Here is a 12,049-nt window from a genome sequence, read left to right on the forward strand (position 1 = left end):
AAGCATTTAAGCTCATCTGAACTCATGTGACTGGGATAACAAATAGCAAAGTACAGTTTAATGAAGACAAGCGGCGTGCCTTTCATTCTTAACAGTTTCTTCAACCACAGCCCATGAAGGCTGCGCTCAGATGGGCTTTCGTGATTGAAAGCAAAGCCTCCTAACATTCTTGAATTCCCTCCTACTTATCCCTAACAACTATACTTCGTGGTGTGATTAAAAGGGAGTTTGGTAACATTGGATCGAACTCTCACTTAACAGGAAAAAAAAAAAAAAAAGGAAACTCAATTCTATTTCATATAGAGGTATTACTATTCAAAATGTGCTTTTTATTATAAGTTTTTCAGTCAGCTTAGATATGACTAGTGAAGCAGGCTGAGACAATCTCAGAATTTTTATTAATTGTATAGCTTTAAAAGACTAAACTTTTACAAGTAGATGCCTTTCAAACAATTCATCAAGAAAAATCAAAAGGATACAATCCTCAGAATCTGGAGTTTTCCACTTTGCTCCACAAACCCCTCTCTCTACAAAGAATATTTTATAGACATGAGGTTTGGCACCAGTCCCTCAGCCTTCCCACTGGGAAAGAAAAGAAGCTGTGGCCAGAGGCGTTCTGGTCATTGCATCACCTCAAGTCCCAGAAGAGTCGAGTATTTTTTCTTATTTACAAAAAATGTCATATGGCTTTAAGGGTCTTTTGATAGGTGAGTCCTTGACATTTTGAAATTCTTTTCTTTCATTCATCCCTTTTGCCAGAAGTACTTGTTTCTTGAAAGTCTTCCCTAGTCAGCAGAGAATACTTGGTGTCATGTGAGGCTGCACTTTGAAAGTAAAGTACAGAAGCCTCTGTTCCTTGACACAGAACCTCCTTTAAAACGCTCCCGCTAAACTCAGAAGTTCCTGTGAGGACACTTGGGAGGTTGGAGGTCCTGCGGACAACTGGCATTTTCTCATGTGAGCAGTGATTCTCCAGCTATTTCTGAGGCCTGTGTACAGGGTCAGGGGACTGAGTGACCTGGGTTTTGGTTGACTCAGACTTTACCTTTATCATGTTGTGTACTGGGAACTAAAGCTGCAATGCCTTTCATCGTGACACTTCTTAGCTGCTCCTGAGCTCCAGCCCAAGCATAACGCGTTCTTAGACCAGGGCAGGGCTAGACGGGAGGAGGAGTGGCTGTACTGGCCTTGAATGCTTGCCCCCGAGCTGGAGAACCATGCTTTGCGACCAGGGCTGTGAGCCTCATTTTTCTCCAGTCCCGTTTCCTCTCATGTGCACCCATGACAGGCATATGAGTGTGGGCAGAGTGGAATGATGGGGTTGGAAGTGTTGTGTTAGAAATCCAGTGGGCAGAACTGGTCCCTCTGAACAGCAAAAGTCGTGCCCTTGGGAAGACTGTCACTGGAACTCCTCTTTATCATTATTACACGCAACATTTTTACCCCAGGGGAAGTAGCAAGAAATGATAGAATATACTAAGTACTAATTTATCCAAAAACTGTTGGGGTTTTGTTTGTAACTATTTTGTTGCCGTTTACAACAAAGCAATCGCACTAATTGCCGTGATAGCATGCAGTACTAAGGGCGCTTTATCCCCTGGTAGTGCATGGGGGGGGTGTTATTACTTAGCTCATGTTGCATGTTAATGATGCATGTCTGAAATTTGTTGTGTCCTTCAAGGCATGATGGGTGGCTATCCGCCAGGCCTTCCACCTTTGCAGGGCCCAGTTGATGGTCTAATTAGCATGGGCAGCATGCAGCCACTCCACCCTGGGGGGCCTCCACCCCACCATCTTCCACCAGGGATGCCTGGCCTGTCGGGCATCCCACCACCGGGTAAGAACTTCATCCTCATTCACTCATTAAACTCATCTTCACGTTCTCTTTTTTCCTCCCTCAATCAGTTGCTCCAGGAGATCCCTCCTGCCCCTTGCGGGCAGACCTTCCTTCACTGACTCAGATACAGGATCTGTCCTGTGCATTGGGCATGTAACTCCGCACCTCTGCCCTCGGACCCCTGGCTGGCTGGTAGCAGCGCAGGACACATGGCAGAGATGAGACGCAGGCCAGGCCGCAGGAGGCATATTCTTAGATCAGTCCAGTAGTTTGACGAGTGTTCAGGACACCAGACATAGCATCTGAGAAAGTCAGACCTCCTATCAGTGAAGGAAGTTTCCCAGTCGGCTCGCTCAGAGAGACACACAAAGCACTTTTTTTTTTTTGGCTCCGATGTACGTTTCTTCCTCCGGTACGATTTTTATCTCACAGGGTCTTCTGGATAGAGTCCCTGCATCATCGCCTGTTTCTCAGATGTCCTAAGGGAATTACATAGTCACTGGTATAGAATTAATTCTTTTTTTATATTTATTTATTCCCTTTTGTTGCCCTTGTTTTTTATTGTTGTAGTTATTATTGTTGTTGCTGTTGATGATGTCGTTGTTGGATAGGACAGAGAGAAATGGAGAGAGGCGGGGAAGACAGAGAGTGGAAGAAAGATAAACACCTGCAGACCTGCTTCACACCACACGCGCTTAACCCGCTGCGCTACCGCCCAACTCCCCACTTCAAAATTTTCTATCAAGAAATGTAGTTTTTTTTTGCCTCCAGGGTTATTGCTGGGGCTCAGTGCCTGCACCATGAATCCACTGCTCCTGGAGGCCATTTTTCCCCCTTTGTTGCCCTTGTTGTTGTAGCCTCATTGTGGTTGAAACATAAATGTTTTAAGTTAATACAGTTTCACTCTCCAGTTGACTATGTCAACATATTAGAAAAAAGAAGTCCTGAGTTGCCATAGTAATTGCTGCCATTGGCTGACCCTTAGCTGTAGTCTAGGGGGAGAGGACAGGACTCGGGCCAGGTGGTGGCGCACCTGGTTAAGCGCACGTCACAGTGCACAAGGACCCAGGTTCCTTGTTTGTGCAGGGCTGCAGGTGTGTCTCTCCTCTCCATCTCCCCTTCTCCTCTCAATTTCACTGTCTCTATTCAATAATAAATAAATAAATTTTAAAAAGAGAGAGAACATGACTTCTAAGATTTTAAGACTTAGCATTGGGCCCATTATTCAGAATAGCAGCTAAAGGCTCAGTCAAGTGAGAAAATGTAGAAACTGCTTAGAATAAAATTGTTTATACTAGTATTGGATCTACCAACAAAATTTCCACGGAATTCCAAAGTGTGTTTTAGAGCCCGTAGCCAGAAGTATGCAGGGTGAGCAGACGTGATCTGACCTGAAGCCTCCAACCACACTTTTTTATTGCTTGTAGACCAGCCATATCGTGGGAGGGGGAGATAGCATATTGGTTATGCAAAGAGTCTCATGCCTGAGGCTCCAAAGTCCGAGGTTCAATCCCCCTGCGCTACTGTAAGCCAGAGCTGAGCAGTGTGCTGGTAAATACAGTAAGAATGGTCCTAGCTACACAGAAGCATTTCCTCCAGATATATCCAAAACAGAACGTTTCTGTTGAGTAGCTTTATTACAGAAAGGGTAGCCTGTATGTGAATGGCCACTACAAAAGCCAGTCGTAACAGTCTGTGCCCGTGTGGTATGTGGACTCAGCCTCGCTGTGTGCCTGCTCACATTGACAGAGCACGTCTCGCTGAGTCAGCCCAGGGTGGTGGTGACTGCTCGTGCGTGTGACACCCTGTGGGAGCCATGACTCAGGCCAGCGCCCTGTAGATAGCAGGTACTGCTTAGTGGGCACTGGGATACAGCTCCGCCTTTCCCTCTTTGCATTCTGAGTTGCATTTGCAGGAGGCACAGGGAGACAGGAAGAGCTCCTCGGTACTGACACATGTGTGTCTGATCAGACTCTGATGAGGAGACAGATCACTGAGTTTTTCTGATGCTTCAGTCCATATTCGCGTCAGCAGCTGAGCCCTAGCTTATCATGGAGAAGCATAGGAAGCAGAAGGGCGTGCTGATTGGTGCAAAGGCTCATACAGACATATGAACCCCGTTGCACTCTGGAATCCAAACGGGTGTGTACCCGGGAGACAGGTGGCCTGTCCCCCACCACAACCTTCTCCCCGTTCACAGGGGATCATGAGGATCCTACTACAGAGATGTAGCAATCCAGGTGCTCTTCTTGGCTCTAGCAGTGCAAGGGCCCTTCCTTTGTAAACACAGAGCTTTTGTTATTATTATTATCTTTATTTATTGGATAGAGACAGCCAGAAAGTCAGGAGGGAGAAGAAGATAAAGAGGGGGAGAGATAAACACCTGCAGCCCTGCTTCACCACTCGCAAAGCTTTCCACCTGCAGGTGGGGACCAGGGGCTCAAACCCGGGTCCTTGCGCACTGTGATGTGTACGCTCAACCAGGTGCGCCACCACCCAGCCCCATCAAAAAGCTTTTTAAAAAATACGTATTTTCTTTTTATATATGCTGTGTATTTAATGAGAGATAGCCAGAGCACCAGTCTGGCACATGCAGTCCTGGGGCTGGAACTCAGAATCTCATGTTTAAGAGTCCCGTGCCTTACCCACTGTGCCATCTCCCAAACTGCAGGAAACTTATTTTACTTCCTGTTCTCTAACCGTTGTCTAATACTCCCTGGACATGACATTTAGCAATTCTGAACCTGGTCAAAATATCAACGTTTTAAATCCAGAGAAATTTTAAAAAGTGAAGTTAGCTTCCCCTTTTTTTTTTTTGATTAATTAATTAATTTATTTATTCCCTTTCATTGCCCTTGTTTTTTATTGTTGTAGTTATTAATGTCGTCGTCATTGGATAGGACAGAGAGAAATGGAGAGAGGAGGGGAAGACAGGAGGAAAGATAGACACCTGCAGACCTGCTTCACCGCCTGTGAAGCAACTCCCCAGCAGGTGGGGAACCGGGGGCTCGAACCAGGACGCTTAATCCACTGTGCTACTGCTCGACTCCCTTTAGCTTCCTTTAAAAAAAAAAAAAAACTTTTATTGTGGTCCGGGAGGTGGTGCAGTGGATAAAGCATTGGACTCTCAAGCATGAGGTCCTGAGTTCAATCCCCTGCAGCACATGTACCAGAGTGATGTCTGGTTCTTTCTCTCTCCTGTCTTTCTCATGAATAAATAAATAAATTCTTTAAATAAAGATTTTTATTAAATTTTAATGACAGACCAGAGCACTGCTTAACTCTGGCTTATGGTGGTGCCAGAGATCGAACCTGTTACCTTGAAGCCTCCGATGTGAAAGTCCTCTGCATAGCCATTATGCTGCCCCCCCAGCCCAACTTAGCCCCTTTTAGCCCTTCTGTACGACCGGCAGATCTTAGCAGTTTGCGAGATGGCTGTTGTTTTGTTCATTTAAGTTTTATTTATTTATTTTGGGGAGAAACAAACTGAGAAGGAGAAATAGAGGAAGAAACAGACACCTGCAGCATGCTGCACCACTCGCGACACTTCCCCGACCCAGCCCCCGCCACCTGCAGGTGGGGACTGGGGGCTTGACTGGGGAACTAGGCCCTTGCGTGTGGTAACGTGTGCACTAAACCAGATGCGCCCTTCCCAGCCCCCACTTTGTTTTTAAGGTAGAGGGGGGTGGAGGGAAGGCCAGCTGAGGCCACAGCACCAAAGCCTCCTTCAGTGAGGTGAGACCAGCCTCAACCCTGGGTCATGCACATGGCAAAGCAGGGCCCTAGCCAAGTGAGCTGTTTTTTTTTGTTTGTTTGTTTTTTTTTGCTAGCCCTGGTTTCTTTACCAATTTCTTTTTTTTTTTTTTTTGTATTTATTTATTTATTCCCTTTCGTTGCCCTTGTTGGATTCTTTACCAGTTTCCTGTGTTTTTCAGAATAGTAATTGTACAGCCCTGATTGAAGTAACCCAGACCCTAAATAGGATATTCACTATTATCAGCCTAGTGTCTGTAATACACAAATTGCAAGCAGTCACCAGTGCAGAGCTCACAGAATCGCCAGATACATCACATAGATATAATAGGACCAGGAGCTCTGGCTCCTCCCTTACTCTTCGCATCTGAAGCTATAGCTTCAGATATATAGCAAGACGACTCTGTTTCCAGGCAGTCCCATTCCATGTCAGAAAGTGTCGCTTTGTCAGATGAAAGCGTCCTTGCTGTGCCGAGACCAGTGACTGCACTTAGAACCAGAGATGTCGGTGGCCTGTGAGGGACCAGCCAGAATGTGCCCCCAGAGTCCAGAAAGCGCGTTTGACTGTGCCCGCGCCTGCACCGTCTCTTCTCTGGTGCCCTGCTGTCTAGCATACTGCATACTGCTGAGCCTAATGACGGTGGCACTACTGCTAAAACATGGGCTAGAGCTGCGAGAAAATGTGCCGTCAGGAGACAAATACCTTGAAAGCAGCTGTATTCTGCCTACAGCTCTGTGGGAGGGCGCTAGAGTCCCGTACAGGGTGTCGTCACTCATGAGCCGTAGCGATGGCCAGCGAGCAGACGTGCTCGCACTGTAGAGCGCTGAGGGGCAGAAAGGTGTGAGTTTTCTATCTGAATGCTACATCCTGTTGTGGGTACTTCAGGCTCCTGTCCACAAAGACTCCAGGGTAGACCGTAGATTTGTTTTGTAGATGTGGTAGCATTTCTGATCAGACAGTAGTTTTTCTGTCATCTCAACCCAGAGCCTCTAATTGTGACGTTGCGTTCTGAATTACAGGTGTGATAAGCCAAGGAGTGGCCCCTGTGGTGGGGACTCCAGCACCAGGTGGAGGCCCCTATGGACAGCAGGTAAGCCTCCCACTTGGACTGGCTAGGACTCAACAGGATTCAAGTTCTCCTACCCTCAGAAATGTTCTCCCTCACCGCATGTCGCTCTGCGCTTTCTCAGGTGGGAGTTTTGGGGCCTCCGGGGCAGCAGGCACCACCTCCGTATCCTGGTCCACACCCAGCCGGTCCCCCGGTCATACAGCAGCCGACAACACCCATGTTTGTGGCTCCTCCACCGAAGACGCAGCGTCTGCTGCACTCAGAAGCCTACCTGAAATACATCGAGGGCCTCAGCGCGGAGTCGAACAGCATCAGCAAGTGGGACCAGACGCTGTCAGGTGAGCAGAGTCCTGAACAAGCCTTTGCGCCAGGCAGCGCCCTCGGATTTGATTCTGTTACCGTTACTCTTCAGAGAGGGGGAGGCAGATAGCACCGCTGCTCACACGCGCTAAGGCAGACCTGTGGACGCTTCCCTAGCTGAGCCATCTCGTGGTGTTGCCACCACCCCCCCCCCGTTCTCTCTCTCTCTCTCTTCTCTTTCCTTTTTCTCCTCTGTGCTGGGGCTTAATGCCGGCACAACTCCACTGGTTCTAGTGAACTCTCCTTTGTTGTGTATTTTCCCTTTGTTTTGTGTCGTTCCCCCCCCCCCCCCCCGGCCACGTTCAGTGCTCTCGTGGTACTGCGGGCTGAAAGCCATGTCCTCACAAGCAGTGAAGTGAGCACTGTACTAGGTAAGCTATCTCCCAGGCCCTCCATTTTATTATACAGTAAACTGTATACTTAAAAAGAAGGTTTTGGAGCTTATGACACCACACTTTGAAAAATGGTTGTTAGGGGCTGGGCAGTAGCGCAGCAGGTTAAGCACACATGGCACAAAGCACAAGGACCGGCGTAAGGATCCTGGTTCAAGGCCCCAGCTCCCCACCTGCAGGGGAGTCGCTTCACAGGCGGTGAAGCAGGTCTGCAGGTGTCTGTCTTTCTCTCCTCCTCTCTCTTCCCCTCCTCTCTCCATTTCTCTCTGTCCTGTCCAACAGTAATAACAGCTACAACAATGGCAACAAAATAGGAAAAATGGCCTCCAGGAGCAGTGGATTCATAGTGTAGGCACTGATCCCCAGCAATAACCCTGGAGGTGAGGCAAAAAAAAGGAAAATAGTTGTTTTTTTGATAAATTTTTAAAGATTACCTTATTACTTATGAGAGTGGGTTTTTTTTTTCTCTTTCTATTCAACAGGACAAAGAGAAAGTGAATGAAGGGGAGATAGGGAGAGAGAAGGAGACACCTGCAGCACTGCTTCACCACTTGTGAAGCTTCTTCCTTGCAGGTGGGAACCTGGGTGCGCACTGTCATGTTTGCACTCAACCAAGTGCACCACCACCTGGCCCTACAAATACGTATTTCTAAAACTTATTTTACCTCAGTATTTACTGAGAGATAGGAGAGAGAGAAGCATAACCAGACATGACTGTGGTACATGTGCTGCCTGGGAGTGAACTAGGGCCTCATGCCTGAGAGCACAATGCTTTATCCACTGCACTACCTCCCAGACCGCAGTGTGTTACTTTTAATAAATCTATCAGTGCTCCAACTCCCAGCAGCACGTGTACCAGAGTGAGGGCTGGCTCTGTCTATCATTGTTCATAAAATCCTTTAAAAATAATAATAGGTGGCACACCTGCTTGGGCGCACATGTTACAATGCAAGGCGGCTCCCCACCTGCAGGGGAGTCGCTTCACAGGCGGTGAAGCAGGTCTGCAGGTATCTTTCCCCCTCTCTGTCTTCCCCTCCTCTCCAACAATAATAATAATAACAATAATAACTACAACAATAAAAAACAAGGGCAACAAAAGGAAATAAATAAATAAATAATTTTTTAAAAAAGCAATGTGCAAGGACCTGGGTTCAAGCTCACAGTCCCCACCTGCAAGGGGGAAGCTTTGTGAGTGGTGGAGCAGGGATGCAGGTGTCTGTCTCTCTCTCCCTTTCTGTCATTCCCTTTCCTCTTGGTTTCTGGCTGTCTCTATCCAATAAATAAAGATAATTTAAACTTTTTTTTTTAATTAAAATAAAAATAATAAATAAATAAATCTGTCAAGACGTTGGGACTGAGGAAGAGTTTGTTACCTTAACATTCCAGATGGAACAGGCGCCACCATATGCCAGAAGTGATCAGCGCTCTGGTCTCATTTAAAAAAAAAAAAGCTTTCTAATTCTGAGTTATATTTATTTCTGTCTGCACTTTGGTTTTCAGCTCGAAGACGTGACATCCATTTGTCAAAAGAACAGGAGAGCCGCCTGCCGTCTCACTGGCTGAAGAGCAAAGGGGCCCACACCACCATGGCTGACGCCCTCTGGCGCCTCCGGGATTTGATGCTCAGAGACACCCTCAACATTCGCCAGGCGTACAACTTAGAGAACCTCTAGTCACATCGATTCCGTCCGTTTATAGCAGCAAAAGAGTTTGGTGGAACAGTAGCCGTTTTAGTTACTGGGGGTGGGGGGCGGAACACAGGAGGAGGATTTTTATCGCATTTTACTGTACATCACAAGGCCATTTTCTATAAGGACACTTTTAATAAGCTATTTCAATTTGTTTTTGTTATATTAAGTTGACTTTATCAAATACACAAAGATTTTTTTGCATATGTTTCCTTTGTTTAAAACCAGTTTCATAATTGGTTAGAGATGTAGACTTAGAGATTTATCTTTTTACTCATTGCCATGGAACTGAAACCATCAAAGGTTTTGTCTTGGTTTAGGGTTTTTGTTTTGGGTTTTTTTTTTAATTAAAAAAAATATATGTGTGTGTGTGTGTGTGTGTGTGTGTACACACACACACACACACACACACACATACACACAGAGTTTACAGATTAGTTTATGTTGACAATGAAATGTGAAGTTGGTCCTAGTTTACATCTTAGAGAGGAGAGTGTACTTGTGTCTGTTCCATGTGCCTGGTGATTGCACCCACTTTCACAAAGGCGGTTTCTCGCAAGTGAGACACGCATGCACACCCGCTCCCTTGCGCAGGCTTGCTGCAGAAATGGGGGAGTCCGTGCTGCGCAGCTTTCTGCAGCTCGTAGCCTCCGGGGTTACCTGAGAGAGAGCATTTGTGCTGAGTTAAGACATCTCTGTCTGCTGCTAGTTGTTTTTGTAGAGCAGGTGCACAATCCTGAGTCATTCATTATATGTAGTCGTAGCAGGTAAGGTTAATGGTACTTTGGATCTGTTTATAACGAATTCACAGTTTATGCCTACCCACGTCAGGCGATTGAAAGTTTGAAATCTCTCCCATTGCGAAACACTAGCATTGGTCTTGGAGAAAAGCCTCGAGGTGTGCGTGAAAGGGACTCAGTCTTGAGCCTAACTGCTAAGTATGCTGTGGGGGAGGAAGTCCGCCCCTGGATAAGGGCTGCGTCAAAAGCAGGACTGTGAACGGGCGGCTTGTCTGCAGAGGCGAATGTTCTAGTGCTCTTTCTCGCACCACTGTCGGGTGTGGCATTTTCTTCTGTGTTCAAGGTTGTAACTCAACCGGAAATTTGACTTGTAAGGTATTTTCTAAATTAAGCTTGCGCTTTTGAGTTTCAGGAGGAGTTTTAATTTAAGTAAAAGCTCACTGGAAAGACCCATTATCAGTCCCAAACCCTTGGATTTGATGACCCTGTCACTGTCGTACGATCCTAGAACAAACGTCGGGAGGCAGTGTGTGGTGCCCAGACAAGCTTCTGCAGCAGTCCCCAGCTCTGATTGTGAAGCCTGCTTTTCCTGTGACGAGCAGGTTGGCTCTGCTATGCAGCTTCCGCGTCCGTCTGCTTGTAAATGGAATGACTTTCGGAGTCTACTTTTTCTTTTAAACTGGTAGGAACCAGTTCCTGGATAGTTAGTTACCATTCTTACTAAATCATGAGGACAAGAGTGTAGAATCGAATAAAGTCTCATATCTAATACTTTACAGAAGGCCCTTGTAACTTAATTGCCTATAGTCAACCACTGGATCTCAATTTGCATCAAGTATTTTAAATCTGAATTTAAAAAAAGAAAATGTATTGCAGTAGTCTGTTACTACCTTATCATTAAACTGAATCAAATAACAAAATCTTCAGTTCCTTGACACTTGGGCCTTTGAATCATCATGGAATGTATAATACAATCAGATTATTTAATCTCTAGACATCCTTGAATTACACCAAAGAACTGAAATTTAATCTCGGTTAAGTTATTTATTTATTTCATTTCATGTATCCATTTTCTTTCTTTTCAAGGTCTAGATGGGACTTCACTGGGAAGCCTCTTAAAATTTTGTTCACTGGGCTCCGTGGGGCATTAGCCAGAGCACTCCTCCTCCAGGCTCTTTCCAGAATTGCTGTAGGAACCACAGGCTTAGCCAGGGGCTCCCCTCAGGCAGTGCAGAGCCAAGCCAGGGACCACTGGGCAGGCTCTGATATAATTAAAAAAAAATTTTTTAAATAATAAAAACTGTATTTATTTTAGAATCATGTCTTTCTGTACATTAACTTGGAGAATATTAGCGAATATTTAGTATATAAAATTTGAGGTCAGCCATCCCCCCCCCACCGCCAAAAAAAGTCCTGATTTAAGAGAATACAAGTAAACTAACACTTTTCCCATGAATTTTAGAAGCTGTAGTAATAATGGCTTAGAAAGTATAATAGCCTAAATGTTTTCCAATTAAATGTGAGTTCATGTGGAAAAGAGTTTTATTTGTGTTTGGGGAGCCCCTGTCAGTTTAAAATAGCGTCAGCCACGATTTAATGGCCTTGAATTGCTTTGTTTTTGGAGAAAAAAAACAAAACCCTTCTCCTGTGAGGGAGGCTGAGAAGGGAAAGTGCTTTGTGTAAAATCTCCCAGCTGGTGGTGTTGACTTTTGAGTTTGAACATTTCTAGACTTGATTAAACTTGGTTTATTCTTTTTTCTGTATCAAAAGAGGTTTAAGTGCTAACTAGTCTTATGACATGTATGTATCATATGTTTGTCCACCTAAAGCTTTTTAATCCAAATAAAAATGGAGTTTGCAAAGTGATTTGGATTAACCAGGTTTGGTTTGGTTGTTCTGTTAAAGCTCATGCCAGATGTTAGTCCCAAATGGATCAAGTCCTACAAGCCTTGGTCTGACCGAGGACACCTTAGGGAAAGAGAGCCCCGTGCGTGGGGAAGTCATGTCCAGACCCCTGCTCAGGACTCAGGCCACTTTGCCAGAGAGGCAGGACCTGTCGTGCTGTCAGAAGAGTCCGAGCGTGTTTCTGCACAGGGAAGTACATGGCAGCTTTTCCAACAACCCAGGGGTAAAGTCGTGCTTCCTGGTATTGACGTGTTAGACTCCAGACATAAGCAGAAGCACAAACTAACATTTAAGACTGATGTGG

General features: G+C 45.7%; 1 protein-coding gene across 28 annotated transcripts in view; it reads left to right on the plus strand.

The window, feature by feature from the left end:
• The window catches only part of PBRM1 (polybromo 1), a 94,075-nt gene extending 82,369 nt beyond the window's left edge, over window positions 1–11,706 (plus strand). For 18 of the 28 annotated variants that reach the window (XM_060204484.1, XM_060204503.1, XM_060204493.1 and 15 more), the window contains 4 exons: window positions 1,682–1,837; window positions 6,611–6,681; window positions 6,782–6,998; window positions 8,913–11,706. In XM_060204484.1, coding sequence (XP_060060467.1) covers window positions 1,682–1,837; window positions 6,611–6,681; window positions 6,782–6,998; window positions 8,913–9,085 — 617 coding nt within the window. In that variant the 3' untranslated portion in view covers window positions 9,086–11,706. The remainder of the gene's footprint in view (window positions 1–1,681; window positions 1,838–6,610; window positions 6,682–6,781; window positions 6,999–8,912) is intronic. The other 10 variants (XM_060204502.1, XM_060204507.1, XM_060204510.1 and 7 more) reach the window with 1 other exon arrangement.
• The last annotated feature ends 343 nt before the right edge of the window (window positions 11,707–12,049 follow it).

Source organism: Erinaceus europaeus, chromosome 12, assembly GCF_950295315.1.
Source record: "Erinaceus europaeus chromosome 12, mEriEur2.1, whole genome shotgun sequence".
Taxonomy (NCBI): Eukaryota; Metazoa; Chordata; class Mammalia; order Eulipotyphla; family Erinaceidae; genus Erinaceus; species Erinaceus europaeus.